General features: G+C 38.8%; 4 protein-coding genes across 6 annotated transcripts; 2 read left to right on the top strand and 2 right to left on the bottom strand.

Annotated features, from left to right (window-relative positions):
* Positions 1–489: 489 nt before the first annotated feature.
* LOC140772377 (probable protein phosphatase 2C 44) lies at positions 490–3674 on the bottom strand. Of its 2 annotated transcripts, XM_073114429.1 has the most exons (6): positions 3389–3674; positions 3123–3300; positions 2251–2502; positions 1704–1980; positions 1466–1620; positions 490–936 (listed from the first exon to the last, which is right to left on the bottom strand). In XM_073114429.1, exons 2-6 carry the CDS (start codon positions 3123–3125, stop codon positions 796–798), a joined length of 828 nt encoding a protein of 275 aa, XP_072970530.1. In that variant the 5' UTR covers positions 3126–3300; positions 3389–3674; the 3' UTR covers positions 490–795. The 2 variants fall into 2 exon arrangements, with proteins under 2 accessions (XP_072970530.1, XP_072970529.1); XM_073114428.1 differs by lacking the exon at positions 3123–3300 and having other exon boundaries at positions 3389–3672.
* A 3223-nt stretch (positions 3675–6897) lies between these two features.
* Positions 6898–7837, top strand: LOC140772492 (ethylene-responsive transcription factor 4-like). The gene has a single exon (XM_073114587.1). It carries the CDS (start codon positions 6994–6996, stop codon positions 7576–7578), a length of 585 nt encoding a protein of 194 aa, XP_072970688.1. The 5' UTR covers positions 6898–6993; the 3' UTR covers positions 7579–7837.
* On the bottom strand, positions 7598–14553 carry LOC140772491 (methionine aminopeptidase 1B, chloroplastic-like). The gene is made up of 10 exons (XM_073114586.1): positions 14356–14553; positions 13802–13880; positions 13134–13371; positions 12883–13044; positions 12740–12781; positions 11296–11367; positions 10444–10523; positions 10003–10100; positions 9373–9420; positions 7598–9227 (listed from the first exon to the last, which is right to left on the bottom strand). Exons 1-10 carry the CDS (start codon positions 14456–14458, stop codon positions 9082–9084), a joined length of 1068 nt encoding a protein of 355 aa, XP_072970687.1. The 5' UTR covers positions 14459–14553; the 3' UTR covers positions 7598–9081.
* Positions 14554–15184: 631 nt separating this feature from the next.
* Positions 15185–21992, top strand: LOC140772490 (potassium transporter 7-like). Of its 2 annotated transcripts, none has more exons than XM_073114584.1 (10): positions 15185–15530; positions 16113–16341; positions 16450–16698; positions 16874–16924; positions 17903–18163; positions 18294–18346; positions 18452–18566; positions 19210–19464; positions 20045–20567; positions 21193–21992. In XM_073114584.1, the coding sequence occupies exons 1-10, from the start codon at positions 15294–15296 to the stop codon at positions 21716–21718; spliced, it is 2499 nt and encodes an 832-aa protein (XP_072970685.1). In that variant the 5' UTR covers positions 15185–15293; the 3' UTR covers positions 21719–21992. The 2 variants fall into 2 exon arrangements, with proteins under 2 accessions (XP_072970685.1, XP_072970686.1); XM_073114585.1 differs by having other exon boundaries at positions 15390–15530; positions 16108–16341; positions 21193–21991.
* Positions 21993–22032: the final 40 nt, after the last annotated feature.

The raw sequence follows: 22032 nt of genomic DNA, 5'->3' as shown, positions 1-22032 counted from the left end.
GAGAACTGGATTCATTGTTGGCCGATCTAATGAAGTCAGTTCGGCAGCGCCAACCCCGAGAACATTAATCATGAACCGCACCTACTCTAATCATGCAAATCCCTTTGTATTCCACTTTGGATGATCGTGATCAATGTGTTGTCGCACAGACATATAGATTGACCCACACAGAATAAGATATCAAGTCGGCTCAAACTCAGCTCATAGAAAATAAGATATCTAGTCTCCTTGTAGGATTCTTGTCTTCAACAAGATTTAGTTAATAGTCAATGACAATGACAGTTGATTCAGTTAAAAAAAAAACGTCAATTATCAAAATATTTATAATAATAATAATAATAATAATAATAATAATAATAATCAGCAGTGCCAATTTTGCAAATTTGATCACACAATTTGCAAGAACATCGTATCAGGCGTTGACAGTATAGAAAAGTTAAATGGATCAAAAATACTAAGAAGTGGTGCTGGATAACGGAGAAGAAGATGAATAGCAAATCATGCAGCTTCTTTATTCAACTCTCTGGCTGATCATATGTATGAACAATAAGTATATACACAAATACGCCACATTACGCCTCTACATATATGTTTCTTCCAAGTCTAGCTCGCCTTCTTCATCACTGAAAATGGTAAGCCTTTGTTACAAGTTCAATACATTGACAATCATAACTTAAACACCATCATGCAGAGCCCACCATGACAGTCAAAAATAGATAAATACGCACAAAAGAAGACATCCTATTATTACATGAGGAATACTCTTCCCTAAACTAATGCACGTCGAGGAACACTTCAGCATCTGAAACGGATCACGATACAAGAAATATCATCCTTGCTCTTCCTAGCCAATGCCTCTGTTGTCAAACGCTTCGCTGCAGCTTGGGGGTCTTTGACGCCTTTCACAATATCAACAGCTTCCTGATTTCTCATTACCTGGATGAAAAATACAATGACAAACTAATTACATCCCCTTTGCCATTATCAGGCAGTCGGTGTATGTTTACGAAAATATGGAACTTCTTGCACAATGTTTTAGAGGAAGTGTAGAAGCAAGGAAGAAAATAGATAGCATAACTAAAGCAGACATGATCAGAGGAACTGTGTCTTTGCCAACATACCAAAATTTATCACCTTAAGAACAAAGATTTAACCTGATGCCTATCTGGTTACCATATATTTATTCCATGTATAGACAAAGTGCAAACACTTGATTCATAGAATCACGGCTCATATTTTCCAACAGGCAAAATGTTATAAAATAACTGCTTCCCATCTCTCACCTCAATAGGTGGGAAAACATACAAGGCCAGAGAAGAAGGCTTGGGAATAGATAGAGATGAATGTCCAAAGCATTCTCTAGCATGTACTCAGAAAATTGATGCCAAACAACGGACCAAGTGCTGGGTAAAATAACAACTATATCGAACACAATATAGAAGGTCATAGGAATTAAGCTGCTAACCTTCCATAATCCATCACTTGCAAGTATGACAAACTCTATAGACGTGTCTATAGGTACATGTCTAACATCAGGTTCTGAACTTAAATGTGCCTTGAGACTTTGATCGCCAAATGCCCTTGCAACTGCAAGTTGGCCATTTACACGAGGGACATCACCTGAAATTATACAGAAATATATTAAAACAGTAGCTTTAGAGAGCTAACATATTCCACAATAATATAAAATGGAAAACACATACCAGGAAATGTCGTCACAAAACCACCTTGCTTTTCTATCCTTTTGCGTTCGGTGTGGGGTTCATGGTCAACAGTGAGTTGATTTGCGGCACCTCTTTCACACACAACAGCTCGGGAGTCGCCTATATTTGCTATCCACAAGTCTTTTCCATCAACAACAATAGCTGTAACTGCTGTTGAACCTCCAGGACCCAGTTGTGTCGAATTTTCCAGAATATATCTATTTGTGGAACTGTAAGCATTTTTTATTGCTTCTGCAGGGTCTTCCCAGAACAAAGGCTGTTGTAGTTACAGGAGAAAAAAATATATATATCAATTATATTATTTGATACCCATAAGAAGGTGAATCTTCGATCAAAAATTCATAACTTATAAGCTCGCCTTGTAGGAATATATTGAACCAACAAACAAGGACAAAAGAAGATACATTGAAAGAAGATAGAAGAGAGTGAAGAGTAGAACAGAGTGAAGTGATGATGCGCTACGGAAATTACCAATCCCTGTTTAATAAGATAAACTTAGAAAAAAGAAATGGCAAATGCAACTTACTTCGTTGAGTATGTTGGTGAACAGATTATCTCTCAAATAACTTGGCACGCTGTCTCCCAGATGGCCATCAAAAATAGCAAACAGTCCAAGTTCGTGACCTTTTTCGTATTTATACTGTGCAACATGGTAGTCTTCCATTTCATGACCTGATTTCCCTTCCACCAAGTGAAAGCCATGTGTAACTTTATTACTTGACATTTTACTCCGTCCTTTTCCGGTATCCGCTGATGATGAATTAAGACATGCAGCATTCTTCATAACCATTCCAAAGAAAGAGATCAGAAACTCCAATTCAACTAAGATTTTATCATCAGTTAAAACAGATAATAGGAAAGATGCAAGCATGCAAAAGAATTCAGGAGGTCGACTTAACAACTTCAATTGTCGCAAATATGATTTCGGTATTTTACAAGCTTCTAAAGTTTTTGGTTAGAACACCAAAATTAAAATTTTACAACTTAAGGAATTCCTCATTAATTGTATACATAACTGTTTCACCAGAATTGAATAATAAATGCATGAAGTAGAATCATTATTTTCCTATTGCCATCTGTTGAGAAATTTCCCATCACAATATATTGTGAAAATCTTACATCTGCACATCAGCAAAACCTCAATAATTCTTCATCATTCTATATTTTAACTGACCGAAATTAGATCCATAAAAATCTGATTCCAAATCCTTAAAATCCTATGTTTCACCTTAAAGCTCTTTCACCATATCTTCATCCTCAACCATAAGCTAAACTTTATCCAGCACAACCTCGCTAGGTCTACTCTTGCAGCTAAGTGGACTTAGCTATAGTCGATAGATTTTTTTTGGTTGGGCAAATGATTGACAAACTTAAGACTGTTCAGAAAGATCTACTTACCATCGCTCTTTAAGATCAAACGTTAATACTCCTCCCACGACTTCCTCCTACTTAATATGTTCAAATTTTTTTTTCCTCTCTCCTCTGTTCTTGATTTGGGTTTCATCTATTTCAGATGCTGAGCAAAAAATCCTCAAAAATGATGCCACCTTTTCAGGTCAAAGAAGCGATCAGAATCCTAAACTCAAAACCCGAACAATTAATCTTAGAGATGTTTTGAGTAAAAACAGAAGAGTTGGTTAAAAAGACCTGGATTTGAGCGATACCTTGATCATGTTGAGGAACTCGGACCTCTTCCTGGTATTGCCGGCACTCGAAGAAGAGCACTGCGACAGCGATTGCCTCTCCATTCCCCCTATCATTACCAGCTTCCAATCTAATAGAAAAAAAAAAAAAATCTAGCCTCTATATCTCTCTTTCCTTGAGCTCTAAGAAAAATTTCTGAGGAGGAGGAAATGGGGAAATTTTTTGCTGGGGGAGATGGGTTATGGAGCTTTGTTTGGTGGGAGAAAGCCGCGGATTGTGGACCCCGCGAGGCACTAGAAGCTAATCGTCTGATGGTGTCATCCTTCATTTGCCGGCGCCTTCCAAGAAATTTCGCACGTCGTCCGTTGACCTGAGAGAAATCTATGGCCTATGGCCAATGGGTGTCCTGTTCCCGCCGCTTGTGAATAACGTTGTTGTTCCTTTTACGTCGGGGGATAAATGTCTCGCCATTAGATTTAGACAGACTTGGAGGTCTTGGATTAGGATTCTCGCCGGTGATACGAGATCCTCATCCAAATTAGACTCGTCAAATTTATTGACTTTAATCTATATTTATTTGTGAGTACGAATTGCGTCATTTATCTCCATCTCCTAAACTCCCTAGTGTTTACAGTGATAACCAACGCTAAAAGTAGAAATTTCTTCAACCATGTTGGTTGAATCTAAGAGGGACTACAACTTTGGATTGAGATTAAAAAAAAAAAAAAATTAACTTCTCATACTCAAATCTTTCCCTCACACAAAATTATTATTATTATTGAGAGGATGACACTACGATTGGGCTCTGATGAACAGAAGTGAAGACAGCCGCTGCCAAAGGCAAACTGAGGTTTCCAAAGGATGACAAGGATGTTGCCTTCTTTCTCTCGTCATCCTTATCAAACCTTTTACGTTTATTCCACCATTTGCTTCACTCTTATCATCTTGAATTGGTTCACACTTATCTCTTTTTGACTAATGCTAATCCATTGACTCAAAATACAAGAGGTTAAATGGCATTTCCATACTTATTTCTTTGACCTCTATAGTTTGGTTCTTGAGGAAAATAGTGATGACAACTAACAGATGCTTACTGCACCTTGTATACTATTCCATCATATTAGCTTAACATCATGAACAATGATTCAATAAAAAGGGAGGGGAGGGGAGGGGAAACCATCTACCCTTAATTTTATGTATGTCTCTGATATGAAGCCAACTTCACAGTTAAGAGGCTAAGAAAGCTTAACCTACTGCTCTTTTAGTAATTGAAGACTCCAAAATTACCAAAGGGGCTACTAATTTCGATATCCCTCACAAATTAATTAATGGATCACATAAGACAGAGAAGAAAACAAAAGGACTACTAATTTACTCTTATACAGTGAAGAGGTGATTGGCATTTTTGGTTACACTAACAGGTACTTTCAATCAATTTTATAAAATATCATACAATTTTAGCCGTAAGAAAATAAAAAAATAAAATAAAATCAAGTTGTTGTGGTAGTATTCTACTATTCTTTTCTTCAGCTAGTTAAATTTCTCTTAATAAAGAGAGAAATAAAAGACTATGCAAGTCTGGCAGTTGCTGATCAAGCATAGTGGGCTATATAACAAGTCCAAAAGAACATTAAATAGGCCAGCAACTAATGAGTAAACAATGGAAAGCCTTCGGTCAAGATATAATCCAAAGTGCGTAGATTTCTCTGTAGCCCAGAGAAAGAATTATACTTTAGTGCGTGCCTGGCAACTCTGTAAAACAAATTCAGAGCAATATATTACTCTTAAATTTAGTACGTCCAGTATTAAAATACTTGTGATTACCTTAGGAATACTAACAATACTGTGTTTGTATGTAAATTTTGGTACTCAATGGAATTTTTATATCATTGTATGCGTACAGTTTGAGCTTGTCGTATCTAATTCCATGTTAGTATTTAAAGAATGGTAGAAGAGTAACCATTGGAGAACATGGGCCATATTGTCATTTGTGGGCCTTGGGCCTAGTTGAGGCCCATGAGAGGTAAGTTGCGAAGGAAGGCTCGTGCCACGTGTCAACGCGGTCGAAAGCGGCGCGCGTCATTCGGGGGAGGAAGGAAGGCTTCAGACTAAGGACGCCGGCCAAAAGGGGTGGGGCCCAGAGACGCGGTGACCGCGGTTCCCCGGAAACGAGCAACGCGGCGAGGAATACGACGGGTGCCGACAACCACAGTGGTCCCCCCCGCGGTCGCCGCCAACTAGGTGACTGACTCTGTCACCCCGTCAATCGGTGTTAGGTTCCTCCATCTCCGGTTTTTCCTTGCACTTTTCATTTAACCCCCTACCTTTTCTTATTCTAATTATTAGTTCACCCCTTTTGGCCTATCCTATTTCGACGTCTATTTCTTTTAATTATTATTTAAAAGAAAAACCTTGGGCCATGTTTACTGAACAGGGGTGTAAACGAGACATGGAGAGCCTAAGCCAAGCCAAAGAAAAAGAAAGAGGAGGTGGCACCAGCGCATCATAGTCGAGGAGGAGAACCGGAGGAGGCAAGGATTTAAGGTTTATCTCGTCCCTTTTATACCGAGCCTATCGAGCCGAGCTTAAGTGAATCGGCTCAGACTCAAGCTCGATTTAATATTAATTTTAAGCTAATTTTAGCGGCTCAGTTTGGCTCGGTACTCAAGCTTCAGCGGAGCCGCTTACCAAATTTTACATCATTTAGTTAGGGGGAGACCACAGTTATTGTCGGTCAATAAAATTAGCAAATGAGATGTTTTACATAGTAATTAGAAAATTAAGGGATTAGTAATTTGCATAGATCAAAAGAGTAGGGTTGAAACATAAATAAGAGAAAAGAAAGTGAGGTTTGAAAGAGAAATTTGTATTTTTATTAAATCGGAGAGAATCTAGTGACTAACGTAAGGTTTAAAATAAACCCAGTGAAAAGATAAGGTGTGAAACGTAATAAAGTGCATTGCAGGGTGTGAATTGAACATTTCCATATTATTATTAGTAGACACGCCGGCCCACCAACATTGACGGCCGTTATCTAGACAGAGAGCGCCGCCCCAAGTAAACACGCAGGACACTAACGCGTACTTCGAAATACGACGTTAAAATAATAATAATAGTAATTATAATAAAAATGAAGACGTGATTTGGCGAACCACGAGTGGACGCTGATAACTGCACCCTGCTTTTTCTTAACATGCACTCTACTTCCTTTTTTGTCTCGATACGATACTAAGGCCGGCAGGGCTGCAGTGCTTCTCGCGTGATATTTAGTGTAGGTTATTGCAAGGCGTGGGTTTACGAATTAATTATCCACGTACCTCAACCACATAGTAGGAACTTGGAAGGCGTTGTTGGATTCGATCCATCCATCCATTTCCCCGTTTTACTGCGAAAGAAAAGAGGGGGTGCATATATCAATATCTTGCAAGGAAAGCCAACTTACGCGGTGGCGGTCAAACCGACCGTAGACTCAAGCCCTGGTCCTCCACCTCTCCCTCTATATATATGCACCGCTTTCCTTCCCTCTCTTCTCATCTTAACCTCAAGCTCTCCATTGACAAACCTGATCCTAACCATAAGAGAGAGGGAAGATATAACGAACCAATCCGAGCTAGCAATTCTTACCATGGCTCCAAAAGGCAAGTCCAGATGCGGCGGAAGCGGCGGCGGCGCAGCCGTAGGCGGCGGAATTGAGATCCGGTTCCGCGGCGTGCGGAAGAGGCCGTGGGGGCGGTATGCGGCCGAGATCCGCGACCCGGGGAAGAAGAGCCGTGTGTGGCTCGGCACCTTCGACACCGCTGAAGCGGCGGCGAGGGCGTACGACGCCGCCGCGATTCAGTTCCGTGGCCCCAAGGCGAAGACCAACTTCCCCATCCCCGCCTCCGCCGTGAGCCCCGGGAGCACTAGCAGCAGCACCGTCGAGTCCTCCAGCCGCGAGGCGCCGCCGGCGCAAGCGCCGCACGTCCCCTTCCTCGATCTCGAGCTAGGCCATCCTGCGGTGCGGCTATCGTACGCCGCGGCGGCGATGGCGCAGCCGTACCTGTTCTTCGATCCGATCGCGAGGAAGAAGGCGTTGCCGGAGGCCCGGATGGTGTCTTGCGGGGCCCAGAGCGACTCGGATTCGTCGTCGGTGGTGGATCCAGCGCCGTCCGCGAAGAGGTTTGCGGTAGAGATCGATCTCAACCTCCCACCTCCGCCGGAGGCGGCTTGATCTGATCGTGGGGTCTATGATCAATGGAAGATTTTGGAAGTTTCTTCGTTCTTTGGTTTTGCGTCAAATTATGAGGACCAAAAAAAAAAAAAAAAAATGCAGCTGTGTAAATATTGGTACCTTTTTGCACTGAGATTAGTGAGGAATCTCGTGAGAGATCTTAGAGGAGAAAGAGATCCATCTCAGTGTTGTTAATCCCTCGTGTAATCATACTAATTTCTTCATCTCGGATTAGTAAAAACACAAAAAACAACAAAAATCCAATGCCTTCTGTGCAATTATGTTGTTTAGATTTCTCATTCTAATTTCCTTTTGGTCAAGAGCTTGTATTCTGGGGGCGTTTTGTTTGAAGCTGATTCCAGATCAAATTGCTTGTCTAAAACGGCACAGCACAAATTGATGTGAATTTTAGGGATCGTTTTGCATTTATTACCACTATAAATCGCTTATTGCCGTGTAAACCCACTAAAGTCGATTATTCCTTAATTAGTGTGTGAACGCTTAACTTTGTCCTTTTGGCACGCATAGTTTTCCAAAATTTAGATGGGTTAACACACAACACAAATTAAGGTCCATCGGAGGGGTGTAAATGAAAAAGAACTCATAAAATCTAATGTAAATGCGCCGGCGCCATCGTAGGTGATCCAAGGCGGCAGGGAATCGAAATTTTCTCACGGGGATAAAATTACCGTCTAGCCCCTATGCTCGTGGAGCCTGCAAACGTGTTTGGCGATGCCCCTTCCACGTCTGAACGGGACACGTCGCCACATCGTACAGCAGTTGGGCGGCATCAGATCTTGTCGGTTGCTCTGCTGCCGGCTCCTTCCTGCTGGGCCCTACGAATCCGCCTTATAGATCTCGCCGCCTTATTTTCTTTTATTTATTTTTTTAATATTAAATATATATATATAGCTTGAGAGTTCTTAGTGAGCGATTACATTTACTTCAGCAAGAACAATAATATTTTAGTAAATAATTTTAAAATGTATAGTTGAGCAAGTGATAATTTCTTTTCAGGGGCAGTAGATGTAGAATATTTCTAACAATGGAGGTTAGGAAGGACATTTCACATTTCCCTCCAATAATTTATGAGCCGCCGCCTCATTTTGTGGGGTGCGCGATGAGAACAAGCACGTGGCCCCATGGAGGCGAGTCGGCCGCCCCCCCCCCCCCACAGGAGTGGCCTTCGCTTTGCAGGCCACGTGCATGACGGTGATGGATAAGCCCTTCTTTACCCGCCTCCCAGCAAACAGCGCACAGCAAATAAGACCAATATTTTGACGACACGTGCCATTGCCCCTCACGACCCGCCTCCTGTCTCACGGCTGTCGTAATCCCGCCACCTCCCCCACCAACAAAAAAAAATTAACTAAAATTTTTTCCAAGATGATATTTAAATTAAACGATCTTGCACACAACTACAAATCGACAATATTAAGGGGGGGGGGGGGGGGGGGGGGGGGGGAAAAGAAAAAGGTAATCCAACTTTACATATTGCTGATCTTAGCACTTTGTGAGAATTTCTGCTCCTGTCTTTGTAATCAGTATTGTGTGCTCAAATTGAGCGGCAAGGCTGCCATCAGCTGTTAGAGAAGTCCAACCATCATCCCATGTAATGCATTCAATGCTTCCCATTGTAAGAATAGGCTCTGCAAATTTTTTTGACTCATTGTTAAGAATCAAGAAAATACTTCAGAGACTGTTTACTATAACTATAATATTCTTTTTGTAAATTTTACATGAAGAAGATAAAGATAAGATGAAAGAAAGAAAGAAAGAAAGAAAAACACATACCGATAGTGAATGTTTGACCTTCAACCATGCGGCCAGGATGATCATTACCTGTTACACGTCATACTTGTAAGAATCAGCAAAGGATCGAATCGAGATATAAAAAACTTAATATGGTTATCTTAGCGTAGCAGTTGGAAAATAACAGATTCATGTCCTCCTGGATACTGGATATGATGATTAAATCTTGTTCCGGATGCAAATTTAAATGGGCTACTGTCCAATGTCCATTAGTGAGCTATGAATCCCCAGAGCATTAATAATATCCTCAAGTGATGGTGGCAATTGAATAAATTGATCAATATGCTCGAGTTGGTGATTACTCTTTGATCCTGATCAAGCTTGAAGCCAGTCAGGTTATGGGACCCCACTACATGTGATTTACACACGGAAGGCATTACACCATTTACGTGAAGAATCTATAAAACACATCATCTCTGTCAGCAATTGGTGAGTAATATATGGGCATCATTTCCATGTATCTACTATCTTCATGCAATATAGATGAAGTTATTGAAAAGGAGCTATGGATGTTGAAAAGGGGCCATATTACAAGATCCGTATCAGGATCCCAGAACTGTTTTAGAAAGTTGACGTGTGATAAAATACGTACTAAAGAAGCAGATTACTTACGGTGATGCAGTATAATCGGTTCTGAGTGAAATACTCTCCCAACACCATGCCCAACAAAACGCTCCACGACACCATAACCATATCTCTCAGCAAGCTCACTGAATCCATTTAAACAAATCAATATAACTCACAGACATTTATAAATGATATATGTAACACACTAGAAATGTGCAGTATTATGTCATCAATAAATGCTACCATAGTTTTACTAGAGAAAGAAACTCACTGTAAAAGGATATCACTGGCTACAATCATTTGTGAGAGAATAAATGACAAGATGCTCCATTGTGCTATTGATGCAAGTTCAGTTCCATGTAGTCTATAATATGCTGATTTAATAAAGTTCAAGTAGAGAAATGTACAGATTTTTACTCAGATTCTGTCAATAAATTAACATTTGCTTCACTTCCAACTGATATTTACATTATGTGAGATGATTACCTGATTTTCTTGCCAATCTTCTTAAAGCTAGCACCATCTTTGCAGACTGATATAGCCTTCAGCATGCACTCTTCAGTTACCTGGAATAGCGGAAGAAAATAAATTGGAAGTTCCAAAAATTGAAGCATCATGAACTCCTTTTGAAGTGGCTTACTATCATGAGGGTGTAAAACAACATATCTTTGGTTACATGCCATGCCTCATAAAGGTTACGGAAAGAATCTCAAAAGAGCTATTGGATTACATGTCATGCCTTGTATAAGTATTGTGATATTTTTTTTGTTTGAAGATAAATGAGCATCAACTGTTCACAAACAGCTCTGTCTGTCTATAGTTGCACAAGACCCCCCCCCCCCCCCCCCCCCCACAAAGAAAATAGAAAAGAAACTTTATAAAATAAGAAAATATAGAACTTGAATGATTTGTCATTCAAGTGGAGTCTCCAAAATGGTTGTCTGACAGACTTGAACATGTGAACTACTTTATTCAAGCAAGGACCAACCGCACCACTTTTCTCATTTCTGATAGGATTTGATACATTAAATTTAAAATAACTAAAGTAGGTGAAAAACTAATCCAATCTTGGAGCTGGACAAGCAAACTTCAGTTCAAAGTTGTCCTGATGTGAATCTTGCTACCTATATTAATGCCACTACTCATTGCTTCAAAGCAGGTACAACTACTAATTAATTAAAGTTAGAAAAACCATACAATGATAGTTCTTGTTCCCATAATAAAATGTTCTGACCAGCCAGAAACAAATAAGATCTTGCACATCAAAGTTTAATAACATAAACTATAGAACAAGCATATACATATAGTTATTCCTGAAGTAAAGTAACATACTGATACCTTTACAAGTTGCTTACTAGGTTCATCCACATCTCCACAAAAAAATGTCTTTGAAGTGTCCCCATGGTAACCCTGAAACATAAATGGAAAGAAAATTTATATGTCAATATAGGAATGGAGCATCACACCATCATTAAGTATTACATCTAATAATTCTAGTTATGAGCATAGCCTCCCTAAATTTAACTATATTCCAATATTCAGAAGAAATGGTCTAATGCATGAAAAGAGCCATGGCAAGAATAAGAACAAGTAAGATATTTAACTTGCATGCTATATGCTCTCTCATTTACAGAACATCATCACAAATGCCACAAGGATTCTTAGATGATTCTTCTTTCATCTCATCACATTTCAAGCTCTTTACTAAAGGCTTCTTCATATCTCATTTGATGAGATCGTAGTGCCTAAATCAGCTTTTCATCAAGGATTTGAGTTTCGGCCGATCCCGAGTGGGATCGGCCGAAACGGATCGGGATCGGCTATAGCCGATCCCGATCCAGCCTGGCCTGCTGCAGGTGGCTGCAGCAGGCAGCAGACAGCTGACAACTGCTGCTGTCAGCAGCAGTAGAGAGAGAGGGAGAGAGAGAGTGAGGGAGAGAGAGGAAGGGAGAGAAAAGGAGAGAGAGAGGGAAAGAGCAAGAGAGAGAGTGAGAGAGAGAGGAAAGATTAAAAAAAATGGGGCATGAGAGAGAGAAAATGGAAGAGAGAGTGTGGGAGAGGGAAAGATTAAAAAAAAATGTGAGAAAGAAAGAGAGAAAAAGATAAAAAAAAGAATGTGGGAGAGAATGAATAGAAAAGAAGAGAAGGAGAAAAAGATATTTTTACTTTTTAGGCTTTATATGTGAGTAATTATTATTTCTTATTTTCTTATAATTTTTTCTAAATTTTTAGAAATTTCTCTAACATTTTTAATAATATTTAAAATTTTATTTAATTAAAATAATCCGATCCGATACAGGTAGCCGATACGGCCGATACAGCCGATACGTATCGTTTTTTCGGACGGCCGATCCCGATCCCGATACCGATTTTTGGAACCTTGCTTTTCATCACTCTATAATTGAACGAAAGTATCAATAGCTTTTAGTGTAATTTGACAAGTTTATTTACCACAGCATTCTCACCTTCATTATTCTTAAACTGGGAACAGTGACATTCACTACATATAGCAGATAGTATGTTGTATTAAACAGAGGAGAAGATGAAAATTAAAAAAATGGACATACTGAATAAAAGATAGCACTCATCATGCTTCCAATTAGATAACTGTCCTTATAGATCATATTGCTGTTATTTCTTTAGCATACAGATGATGAAATGCTATTGAAAAAAACAACTTGAGATTGGGTGTTTGACGGGTGAGTAAAGCCCAGCTGTAAAAGAAGAGCAAATGTGCAATATATGGAACAATATAAATCATGAGAAGAAAGGTAGCACATACATTCAGATAGACAGTTACATCGATGTTTATTATATCTCCATCCTGCACAAAGGGTAAGGTTTAGAAAACTGTGAACTACTTGTTTTGAGGCATAAGATCAAATATATTTGTGTTAAAGAAACAGAATTAGTCCTTTGTTGAACCTGTAATTGGCGAGAATCAGGTATTCCATGACACATGCACTCATTCACTGATGTGCAGACACTTTTTGGAAATCCACCGTATCCAAGTGGAGAAGGATAAGCACCAGCATCAATGATCATCTCATGGACTGCTTTATCAATTTCATTTGTTGTAACCGATGGCTGACACAATGAGACTATCAAATTAAACTTACAATTTCCTTGTAAAACTCATGCAAAAGAGAGAATAAGACTATCAAATTAAAACTTACTCTAACTAATGTTCCCGCATATTCCAAAACACGTGCAGCAAGCTCACAGGCAGCTTTCATGCAAGTAATGCCCTCTTCTTCGTGTACTTGAAATTCACTAGATATCTCAGGCAAAAGGTTTGTTCCCACATATGGGGGTCTAAGAATATGATCTGGCACTGATAGAGGTGGGTTGACCTTTCCACGTCTTAATCGAGATCTTTTTTTAACTTTTCCTGGACCTTGAAGCTCTCTTGACCTTCAAGGAATTTAACCATTGGATAACAACAAATTAGCAGCAAGGTTATCATCTCATATCCCTTTATGATGTTAACAATTAAGTCTACCATATACTAGTCACACTGCAGTCTAGTTAGAGTCCTCAATTTTCTCATTTAGATGTTTGTCTATATTAACCTGAGGTACATAGATCCTGAGGATGTTCGGAAGTTTGAGATTGTATAAGTGAGACTGGTGCAAGTGTATCATCAGAAATATGAAATACATCTAGATATTGTGGATCAGTGAGAAGTGAACTTGTTGGAAGAATGATAAATAAAGTTTTGCACAGAAGAATTATTTTTTACCAGTAAAAATAAAAAAGCAGCAAAACACGTCCTAAAGTTGAAACAAGAAGTAGTCACAGTGTGCGGGAAAAGAAAAGAAAAGTCTTAGTACAGTTCCTTTACCTCCTAATCCGCATGGCCTCCTCCAAGCCCCATAGTTTTCTTGATGTGATAAGAATGCGCTGTTGATGAAGTGTTTTCCCTTGAGGAAACAAAAGTATCATAATATAAGAGACAGATGAAATAGTTTATTAAGAGAGAAGAATAAATGACGAGAATCCCAATCAAAACTCAAGTGAGAAATCTGGCAAATGAGTGCCCCAAAAGCATAAATTATAAGCCATATGAGAGTGTGATTGACAATAAATAGCTTCAAAAGATAGAAATTCACCAATTTAATATCATACACCAAATAAAGTCAATATTCAAACTTCAAAGAAAGCTACTTAATCAAAATCAATCTTGACACATACTAACCTACTCGTGTAACCAAACTGGAATTTCCAGCATTATGTACAGATGCCATCATTAACTTACCAATCACCTTAAACCCTAAACGTGGTCTATTCTCTACAGGTAATCACTAAACCACTTCAAAATTTAATTCTATCAACCCCATAAGAATTAGACAACTAGACTGGACTAAAATTGAAGTCTTTGATCGGCTTGATTCATACCTTGGGCACTTGAAATCGACGTCCTAAGAGGCTGGCCCGACAGGAAAAGCTTCTCGGGCTGCGGCGACGAGCTCAACCACGAAATGGGAACCCTAAGCGCCATTGTGGGAAGACACCCACCTCCGAGTAATCGAACAAAAGCGGAAAATTGAGCTCGTCTTCTCTCCTGCTGCGTTCTTGGAGGAGAAGATAGGGAGATTGGGTATCTCCACAGGGGTGGGAAAGTTGCAGGATTTATATGGTAGATATTTTTGAATACTGGGCTGTTGTTAATTTGGGCCGGTCTTGGGCTTTTCACACCAATTCTTTTATTTTTACTTCATGAGAATACTTCACATTCCTAACCATTTAGACAATAAAGCCATCAAAATTGATTCAAAATTAATAACAAATCGAGCTTGCGCGAGTCAACTCCAACCTTTAGATATTAGCAAGGATTGTGTGCTCTTCACAATATTTTTTATATTATTTCAATTTATCCACGCAAAGATTGTTATCAATTATTTATTTATATTAACTAAATAAAAGGCCTACATCATTTCGATTTCGGGAAATGGAAAATCTTCAAGATAAATAATTGTCTGATAGATGTAGAAGATTTGAGACAATTATTTAGCTCAAATCATAATTTCTATCAGCGCATTTGTGTCGTCCGGTCACGTGCATAGCACGTGTTAAACTCCCCTAGGAACACCAACCGTAGCCATCACGCGCCGGGTAGTTTCCGACTTTCCGGTTTTGTTGCCGTTGATTTCTATATTTTATGGAATAAAATAAACCAAAAAAGCTTCGGATATTCTTTTTTTCTTTTTCTCTAAGTATATATTTTTTTTTCTTCATTTCCAAATGCGCCATTCCTTAATTTTAATTCCCGATCGGCCTCGTTCTATAAAGCTGTAATAGTGTGAGGATCTGATTCGAGCTTTGTCCTTCGATTCATGGCGGAGAGTAGCAGGGCGAATGGGAGATTGGCGAGGACGGAGTCCGCGGAATCGAGATGGGTTTCTCGGGTTTTGGATGAGGAAGACGAAGAGGAGGTGATGAGGCGAGGTGGAAGGTTGGATTTGGAGGAAGAGGACGACGGGGAGCAGCGATTGATCAGGACGGGCCCTCGGATCGATTGGTTCGATGTAGAGGCTCTTGAGGTCACTGGAGCCCAGAGGAACGAGAACGAGGTAAGGATTGCGCCGCCGTTATCTCTCTCTCCCTTGAAATCTCTTAGTTGCTTTCTAAATTTTCTCTGCGATAGTTTGTTGGAGTATGGCGCAGAAAGGGCAAGATTTGACTTTTCTTGTACTTTTCTGAGGCAGATAAGGATTTGCAATCTCTCTCTCTCTCTCTCTCTCTCTCTCTCTCCATTTTACTTATTGTCTAGCAATGATCTATTTTAAGAGTTACTAGATTTGTACTGGATGGAGTTATCAATTATAAGTATTGCATAGAAAGATTAAAGTTTGAATTTTTATTATATTTGAACGGAGAATAAGATTTTGTTAACTTGGTTCAGGAGCTATGCTTTGTTTGCTCTGATTTATTGCATAGAATGGACAATATCTGGTCTTTTTGTTACTATATATATGATATATGAGCTGATGTGGATAGCAATAAGCAATGATTTTTGTTCAACCATCTGATAATTTTTTTGGGCAAATCAAAGAGAGTATTCATTATCCTTTGAGGTTAAACGCCATCTTGAATTGGATTACTTTGTGACGTTTTTATTCTCATGAGTCACGATTCTTTGTTCTGAAGTGCAGGAGTTTGATTTAGGCAGGACAGCATTCCTCGCTCTTCAGACTCTTGGATTTGTGTTTGGGGATGTTGGAACAAGTCCGCTCTATACTTTTGATGTGATGTTCAACAAATGCCCAATTCGTGGAGAGGAAGATGTTATCGGAGCACTTTCTTTAGTGCTATATACTTTGATTTTGATACCACTTGTGAAGTACGTTTTGGTGGTTCTTTGGAGCAATGATGATGGTGAAGGTACTATAGAGGTTGTGAATGAGTTCAGTCTGCACTTGCGAAGCCTCTCTGATCTAGTGCACTAGATAATTGTCACCTTATCTGTTTGAATGGTTGTGAATTTTGCAGGGGGGACATTTGCTTTATATTCTTTGATTTGTAGAAAAGCAAAGGTAAGTCTTCTTCCAAACCAACTACCCTCTGATGCTCGCATATCAAGTTTCCAACTCAAGGCTCCGTCGCCAGAACTTGAGAGGTCTATAAAAGTTAAGCAGCAACTTGAATCTTCAGAATTTTTGAAAGAATTGCTCTTAGTGTTGGTGCTTTTTGGAACTTCCATGGTCATAGCAGATGGAGTCGTCACTCCAGCAATGTCAGGTCTTTCTCAATTTTCATTCGTGACTTCATATTGGATAATTGGGTTTTATTAGTTGCTCTGACCACACCTGGGGCAGTTCATCTCCTATCAATAAATTATAGGATATCTCGATAGCTTATCTTTTATTCTCTGGCACACTTCATTTAGTTTAACTTCAGTTTATTTGAAATGCAGTCATTTCAGCAGTCAGTGGCTTGAAGGTCAGAATACCCAACTTCACAGAAGGTGACCCGATAATTTATTCTACTTGTAGATATGTGAGGATATCCTTTAATATCTTTCTGCATATTGCATATCTCAGTTGATGAATTATGTAACTTTGGTTACATTTTTTGTGGTCTCTGAGTATAACTCAGGATATTAAGTGGTGTAAACCTTAGCAGTTAGCAGACCTGAAAAATGGTCTCTCAGGGCTTGCCTGGCAATTTCCATACACTGAATGTTAAATTCCAATTGGTTAAGTATAGCAATACAGCATGGTTCCATCAATTAGGTAAGAGACTTCAGAGAAGGCCTTTTGAGCTATCAAGAAAACTTGAGAGTCTTCTGGAAGTGCACTTTGAGATTTTGGACAGTGGACAATGTCTTCATTTGAGGTGTTAACTCTAATGTATAACCACACTGCTGCCTATTGCCAAATAAACTTAGTGGATGTTTTCTATTAAAGAATGTAAAAGAAGTGCTAGGATGACATTGCATAAGGAAATTCCAAGCATGCATGACTTAGTACTAGAAACTGGTAATTTGGTACATAAAACTCGTGATCAAACTATGTCTTCAAATTCCTTGAAGATTCCAGATGATTTACATAGAACTTGTAATTTGTTGTGCCCAGAATCATGAGGTAATAAGTAATGAGAATAAAGCAGTTACAATTTGTTCTTGTGGTCCCAAATTTTCATATCATGAGACTCTGTTAATAAATTAGAATAGGAAATTTTTCATACCTATTAAAGCAGTTTTGGTCATCATCTAGCACAATTGGTATTAGATGTTACATCCATGTTGTTTGTACAGCATTTTACTGTCCTAGGAAGGAACTGATGTTGCTGATGATATTGCTCTTTTAAAAGTTCACTGTTGTTGCTTTTTTGATACCTTTTTGTTGTTATTTTTCTACAATGCATGCGAAACTGAATTACTTCTTGGCATTGTCTACTTTTCTGGATATTTCCTTTAAAATTTTCTCTAAAATTGTTGCAGATAAAGTGGTGATGATTTCAGTTGCGTTTCTTGTGATCTTGTTCAGCTTACAGAGGTATGCAACTAGCAAAATGGGGCTTGCAGTCGCCCCGGCTTTATTCATATGGTTTTGTTCTCTTGGGGGCATTGGAATATACAATCTTGTAAAATATGAGACGACAGTTTTGAAGGCATTTAGCCCTGCTCATATCTATTACTATTTTAAGAGAAATTCATCCCAGGCTTGGTTATCTCTCGGTGGCTGTCTTCTATGTGTAACAGGTAACAGCATGTGACTGAGCTCCATCTTAAATATTATTTATGGTTTTCTCTTGGTTGCTTCTTGAAGGGATGCCTGACATCTTATTTTATTGGATGGACTTCACTAATGCTTTTATTGACCATCTTCCAGGATCTGAGGCAATGTTTGCAGATCTTTGCCATTTCTCTGTTAGATCCATCCAAGTAAGCACTGTTTCGTGGTATTCTTCTCTCAATAGCTTCTAAACATCATAAGCCAGTTTTATCCTGACTCATACAAGTTCTGATTGTCATAGTAACTTCTTACAGCTCTCCTTCCTGTTTTTGGTTCTTCCCTGCCTTCTGCTGGCATACTTAGGTCAAGCTGCATTCCTTGTTGCAAACAGCACCTCAGCTGAGCAGATTTTCTTTTTGTCACTTCCAAGTAGGTTACATTCTATTTGTAAATTCTGCTAGTTTTCTGTGTTCCTAGCAATGATGTTCTAATATAAATCCTTTCGACATTGTGCAGATTGTCCCTTTTCATTCTGAAATATGTCTGCTTAAAAATTCTTCATGAAAAGGTCTCTACTAAACAGAAATATTTAAAAATGGCTTTTGAGGCTAATTTTACCTCAGGCCTCAAGGTGAGGCCCTCCCAAAATGTCTTACTCATGGTACAGGATGACGAATACATATTGAATGAAAAACTAGTGTACTGGATTATATGAGATATACAGTTAGTATTTAGACAGGAGAAAGATAAGAGATTTCTAGTAGCTTATCAATTTTCTAGGGGAGTTAACCTATATTTTGCAAGATATTTTGATATGAGTAGCTATCTAATTATAAGTGTATATAGCCCATTGCTAGGTTTGATCTCAGAAAAGGAACCAGCTAATGAAATGTTTCCCTTGGTATTTTAAGACTACTTGAGAACATTAGATACTCAAGAATAAAAAACTCATTCCTTGGCTCATCTTAAGTCTGGATGGTTCGTTTTATTCCTCTGGCTGAAACTTTTTACAAATTAAAATTCATATCTGTCATCATTCTGCCAAAATTGACTCCGCTATATTTTTGGGCAGGTGGAACATTCTGGCCTGTTTTACTCATAGCAAGCACAGCTGCACTTATTGCTAGTCGGACAATGACAACAGCAACATTTTCATGCATAAAGCAATCTATAGCACTTGGTTGTTTTCCTCGCCTTAAAATCATTCACACATCAAGGAAGTTTATGGGTCAGATATATATTCCTGTCGTAAACTGGTTTCTGCTGCTTTTCTCTGTGGCTTTTCTTGCTTCCTTCGGAAGCATAAATGAGCTTGGCAATGCATATGGTAATATGGAAATCCTTTTGATCCCTATGTTATGTCTTTCAGTTTAAAGAAGCTTACTTTTTTCGTCCTTTTTAATAGAAGGCTTTTGAACATGAATTCAATTTTTGCTTTTTGACGCTCATTGTAACTTAATGAGAAAATTTGCTTAATTATTCCAATACGCTTTCAAGTTTCATCTTTGTCAGTAAACCTAGATAGTTGTTTTTGTTATTTCAGTGAAGAATGAAAATATTTTAATTTAGAAATTCAAATTGTTGATTGTTAGGATAGAGTTCTAGAAAATTATTAATCTAGGGTTTAAGGATTCAATAGACTGGTGAAATGAGTTAGGAATAAATGCACTTCCATAGGTTTGTTTCCAACGTCACATGTTATGCCTCTTGGATGCTGTCCAAGACAAACAAATTGTGGGTAATAGTCACCAACTTATGCAATGGTCTCTGTATTGTTCATGGTAACCTTGACTGATCTTTGCTCCCAAAGAAGGAATAGATGAAGCACTTTAAGGTGTAATCTTATTTAGATGTATCAAGGCTTCTGTACCATTCTCACCTTCTTTTATAAATTTTCTGTTTTACAGGTATTGCAGAGATTGGGGTGATGCTGACAACAACAATTCTAGTAACCGTTATAATGCTTCTGATATGGCAGACTAATATCCTCATCGTTCTGTGCTTTGTTACTACCTTTATGAGCTTGGAGCTCATCTTCTTTTCTTCTGTCTTGGGTAGTGTTGGGGATGGAAGTTGGGTTTTGTTGGTTTTCACAGCTGTTTTATTTACGATAATGTACATCTGGAATTATGGGAGCAAGCTGAAGTATGATAGTGAAGTTAAACAGAGGTTATCAATGGATTTGATGATGAAACTTGGTTGCAACCTCGGTACAGTTAGAGCCCCTGGTATTGGATTAGTTTACAATGAGTTAGTGAAAGGGATCCCAGCAGTATTTGGGCAATTTCTAACCACCTTCCCTGCAGTCCACTCTATGATTGTATTTGTGTGCATAAAGTCCGTGCCAGTTCCTGTTGTTCCTCAGGATGAAAGGTTTCTTTTCCGGCGTCTTTGCCCGAGGAGTTACCACATGTTCCGGTGCATTGCCAGGTACTACTTTCAGATGACTGAATTTTGGAATTTTGTAATTTAGTTGACCCAAGTGATATTATTAGTTATTTGTCATAACATATTGTGATGTTTAATATGCTTCCCCAAGAGAGGATTCTTAGAATACTCTTTGCCCTATGGATTCTCACATCTGGCAATGACTGAAAGCTATCTAGCTAGCTAGATTCATCTGTAGATCTTAAGAAGACTTTTAAGAAGACCTTGGATTTTTTTTCTTAGCCTTATATGAGTAAATGGAGAGAGAGTTTATGTAGGCAATTCATTATTTTCTCTTTAGATGTTTACCACCACTCTTGAGGGTGTTTACGATTTTCGCCAGTTTAGTTATCAATTACAAGTGGGCAATTTTCTTTTTCTTTTAATTTAGTTTCACATGAGTCGACTTACTACTGCATCATTATTGCAATAAAAGATGATCTATGTTGTAGGTTTGTTAAACTTGTTATCATGCATGTGTAATCATATCTTGACCAGTAGAGTAGCAGGGAGATGGAATGTCGGCACTTGACCAGAGTCAGTTTGTATAGTGATAAATGCTGCTTCTTGTACATGTTCCAGCCTGACAGGCTCAAACAAATTATGACGCATGGTTATGTACTTGCAGGTATGGCTACAAGGACATAAGAAAGGAAAATCACAAGATATTTGAACAGCTTCTAATTGATAGTCTTGAGAAGTTCATACGTCGGGAAGCTCTGGAATATTCATTAGAGAGCGACAGCGATGGCGATTTAGATGCTGAAGCAGCGAGATTGCGGTCAAGAATTGTTGTAGGTCCAAATGGAAGTTGTTATTCACTCGACATCCCTCTCCTGGCTGATTGCATTACCTCTCCAAGGCATAGTGCAGAAGCAAGCACTTCATCTCATGAACCTCCAGAAGAAGTCACTCCAGATTATACAAAGAATCTTGAGATGGAGCTTTCATTCATACGCAAGGTCAGGGAGTCAGGAGTCGTTTACCTTCTAGAAAATGGCTCAATTAGGGCTAGGAAAGACTCATGGTTTTTTAAGAAACTGGTTATAAATTACTTCTACGCGTTCTTGAGGAAAAATTGCAGGCGGAGTATTACAACCATGAACGTTCCCCACACAAATCTAATGCAGGTACACAGGACTTACATGGTCTGAGAATTTCAATTTCTACAACAGGAGAGAGAATTTTCTTTCCCACCTTGTGTTCAAATTTGTTAATGGGCAGCAGTTGGGAGACTCAAAAGTAGCAGGTGGTGCTCAAGGACATGTTTGTTTTTGGATCACTGAGCAAGTAACAATTGGAGTGCCCTCTTCTTGAAGATAATACTACTATCCACAGTACAAATTTCTTCAATATTCTCGAGTTTTGTAACCATTTTTTTTTTTTTTTTTGTTTCCAATCAATAATTATCTCCTTTACATTGTCTAAAGTTACTCTGGTGATGATAAGCAATGCAAATACTTTTTGT

This window comes from Typha angustifolia, chromosome 12 (genome assembly GCF_048772165.1).
Source record: "Typha angustifolia cultivar Huaian chromosome 12, ASM4877216v1, whole genome shotgun sequence".
NCBI lineage: Eukaryota > Viridiplantae > Streptophyta > Magnoliopsida > Poales > Typhaceae > Typha > Typha angustifolia.
Note: the sequence above shows the minus strand (reverse complement) of the source record. Positions and strands in the feature narration are given on the sequence as shown.

What these genes read in the sequence shown, in the direction of transcription:
- LOC140772377 (XM_073114428.1), bottom strand. Translation starts at nt 3,484, where the DNA reads ATGATAGGGGGAATGGAGAGGCAATCGCTGTCGCAGTGCTCTTCTTCG. An exon ending in TTTTGTGACGACATTTCCTG is followed by an intron (nt 1,621 to 1,703) that starts GTATGTGTTTTC and finishes GTATAATTTCAG; the next exon opens with GTGATGTCCCTCGTGTAAAT. An exon ending in CAAGTGATGGATTATGGAAG is followed by an intron (nt 937 to 1,465) that starts GTTAGCAGCTTA and finishes TTTTTCATCCAG; the next exon opens with GTAATGAGAAATCAGGAAGC.
- LOC140772492 (XM_073114587.1), top strand. Translation starts at nt 6,994, where the DNA reads ATGGCTCCAAAAGGCAAGTCCAGATGCGGCGGAAGCGGCGGCGGCGCA.
- LOC140772491 (XM_073114586.1), bottom strand. Translation starts at nt 14,458, where the DNA reads ATGGCGCTTAGGGTTCCCATTTCGTGGTTGAGCTCGTCGCCGCAGCCC. An exon ending in GTCGATTTCAAGTGCCCAAG is followed by an intron (nt 13,881 to 14,355) that starts GTATGAATCAAG and finishes TGTTTCCTCAAG; the next exon opens with GGAAAACACTTCATCAACAG. An exon ending in GAGGCCATGCGGATTAGGAG is followed by an intron (nt 13,372 to 13,801) that starts GTAAAGGAACTG and finishes AATTCCTTGAAG; the next exon opens with GTCAAGAGAGCTTCAAGGTC.
- LOC140772490 (XM_073114584.1), top strand. Translation starts at nt 15,294, where the DNA reads ATGGCGGAGAGTAGCAGGGCGAATGGGAGATTGGCGAGGACGGAGTCC. An exon ending in CCCAGAGGAACGAGAACGAG is followed by an intron (nt 15,531 to 16,112) that starts GTAAGGATTGCG and finishes TCTGAAGTGCAG; the next exon opens with GAGTTTGATTTAGGCAGGAC. An exon ending in CGTCACTCCAGCAATGTCAG is followed by an intron (nt 16,699 to 16,873) that starts GTCTTTCTCAAT and finishes TTTGAAATGCAG; the next exon opens with TCATTTCAGCAGTCAGTGGC.